Source organism: Octodon degus, unplaced genomic scaffold, assembly GCF_000260255.1.
Source record: "Octodon degus isolate 3935 unplaced genomic scaffold, OctDeg1.0 scaffold00048, whole genome shotgun sequence".
NCBI lineage: Eukaryota > Metazoa > Chordata > Mammalia > Rodentia > Octodontidae > Octodon > Octodon degus.
Window position 1 is genome coordinate 6,258,368 of NW_004524624.1, and position 1,660 is coordinate 6,260,027.

General features: G+C 40.5%; 1 protein-coding gene across 1 annotated transcript in view; it reads right to left on the reverse strand.

Annotated features, from left to right (window-relative positions):
• Positions 1–1,660, reverse strand: part of Simc1 (SUMO interacting motifs containing 1) — a 68,154-nt gene that overhangs the window by 24,857 nt on the left and 41,637 nt on the right. The window contains exon 7 of the mRNA XM_023716495.1: positions 1,336–1,464. Within this exon, the coding sequence (XP_023572263.1) occupies positions 1,336–1,464 (129 nt within the window). The remainder of the gene's footprint in view (positions 1–1,335; positions 1,465–1,660) is intronic.

Below are 1,660 nucleotides of genomic sequence, written 5' to 3' on the forward strand. Positions count from 1 at the left end.
GAACAAGCTTAGCAAAGCACAGGGACCGCGGTTCAATCCCCCAGCACCACATGCCAGCCAGCCCCGCCCCCTTGTGGGCTGAGCTGGCCACACACACACACACACACACACACACAAATAAATAAATAAAATTAAAAAAAAAAAGAAATTACAGAAATCACTGTAACTCCTTGCACCAACAGAATAAAGAAAAATTACGCTTATTTCAATAGATACAGAATGTAACTTGACAAATCCTAGTACTTCATTCTTCAGAAACACACTCATTAAACTGGAAATGGAAGGAATTTTCCTCAGTCTCACACAAGGCACCAGTGAAACATCTCAGCTAAGTTCACATTTAGTACGAAGTCAAAGACAGCATGCTCTCACACTAAGATGATGCAAGGCAGGGCTATCTGATCTAAGGCAAGAAAAAGGAAAGGCATACATACTCAAAAGAAAGAGACTAGACTTGTTTATTTATAGATAACATGATTGTAACATGCAGAAAATTGTAAAACACCACAAGAATCTACTAGAATAAATGAATTTACCTAGGTTGTAATATATCAATAAGCCACTGGAAAATGACAAGTCATGCAGATGAATGCATTTGCCATGATCAATAATTTTGTAAATTAGTGTGCATAATTTCATGTAAATTATACCTATATTTAAACTAAAATAAAGACCCCATGTAGTATCTTCCAGTGTAATTGGGGTAGATGGCCAATTTATTCTGAGAGAACGTTAAAGTGGGATCAGCTTTTATTTATTTTTGTCTCTTTTAAGTCTACATTTAAAGGATAAATTTAGGCAAATAGCTATGAGGGAAAAATGTAATCTCCACTTAGGGTATCTTGTCTTTTCCCAAGAAATTATGCCTAATTTGTAAACAACAGCAGTTAGTTGGAAACCTTTCAGAGATCAGAGAACCATAAATGATCCATTTGTTTCTTCTTAAAGTTTGGGCTTTTCTCTTTTGAACTGTTTTTAGCAAGAAGCATAGGTAAAAAAGATACGTTATAAAAATGACTTGCTAGGGCTTGTCATTGCTAGATACCTCAGCAGATTAGAGTGCCTGCTTAGGCAGACACAGGGCCTGGGTTCGATCCCTGGCATGCTGTGCCAGCCCTGCTCCCAGGGTGGGTTGAGGGGGCAATTGAGACTGGTCGTGGTGGCGCTTGCTTGTAATCCCAGCGTTTGGGAGGCTGAAAACAGGATGATCATTAAGAGTCTGATCTGTGTAATGAGACCCTGTAGGCCCTGCACCAAATACATAAAAAATAAAATGAAAACAACTTGCTGGAAGTTTTTCTTTTTTAATGAACAACAAATGACGTCTAGACTCACCTTTGACTCCTCTGAGGTATGTCCAGTACAAACCCAAACATCATCTCAGCAATTTTATTGGAGCTGCAGGTAGGAGTCCTGTCTACTTCCACGGCTATGGACAGCATCCTCTGAAGCTGGCACACAATCCTGAGGCCAGAACACAGGACACAAGTGAGTAGGGGCCAGGAACATGGTGCCCTGTGACTGGGAGGAAGGCCCCCCAAGTGGACACTACAAATATAGACTACTAAAGGATTTTGTGCGCTGGGGAAATAGCTCAGTAGAGTAAGAGTTTGCCTGGCAAGTGCAGGGTCCTGAGTTCAATCCCCAGTACTGAAAAAAA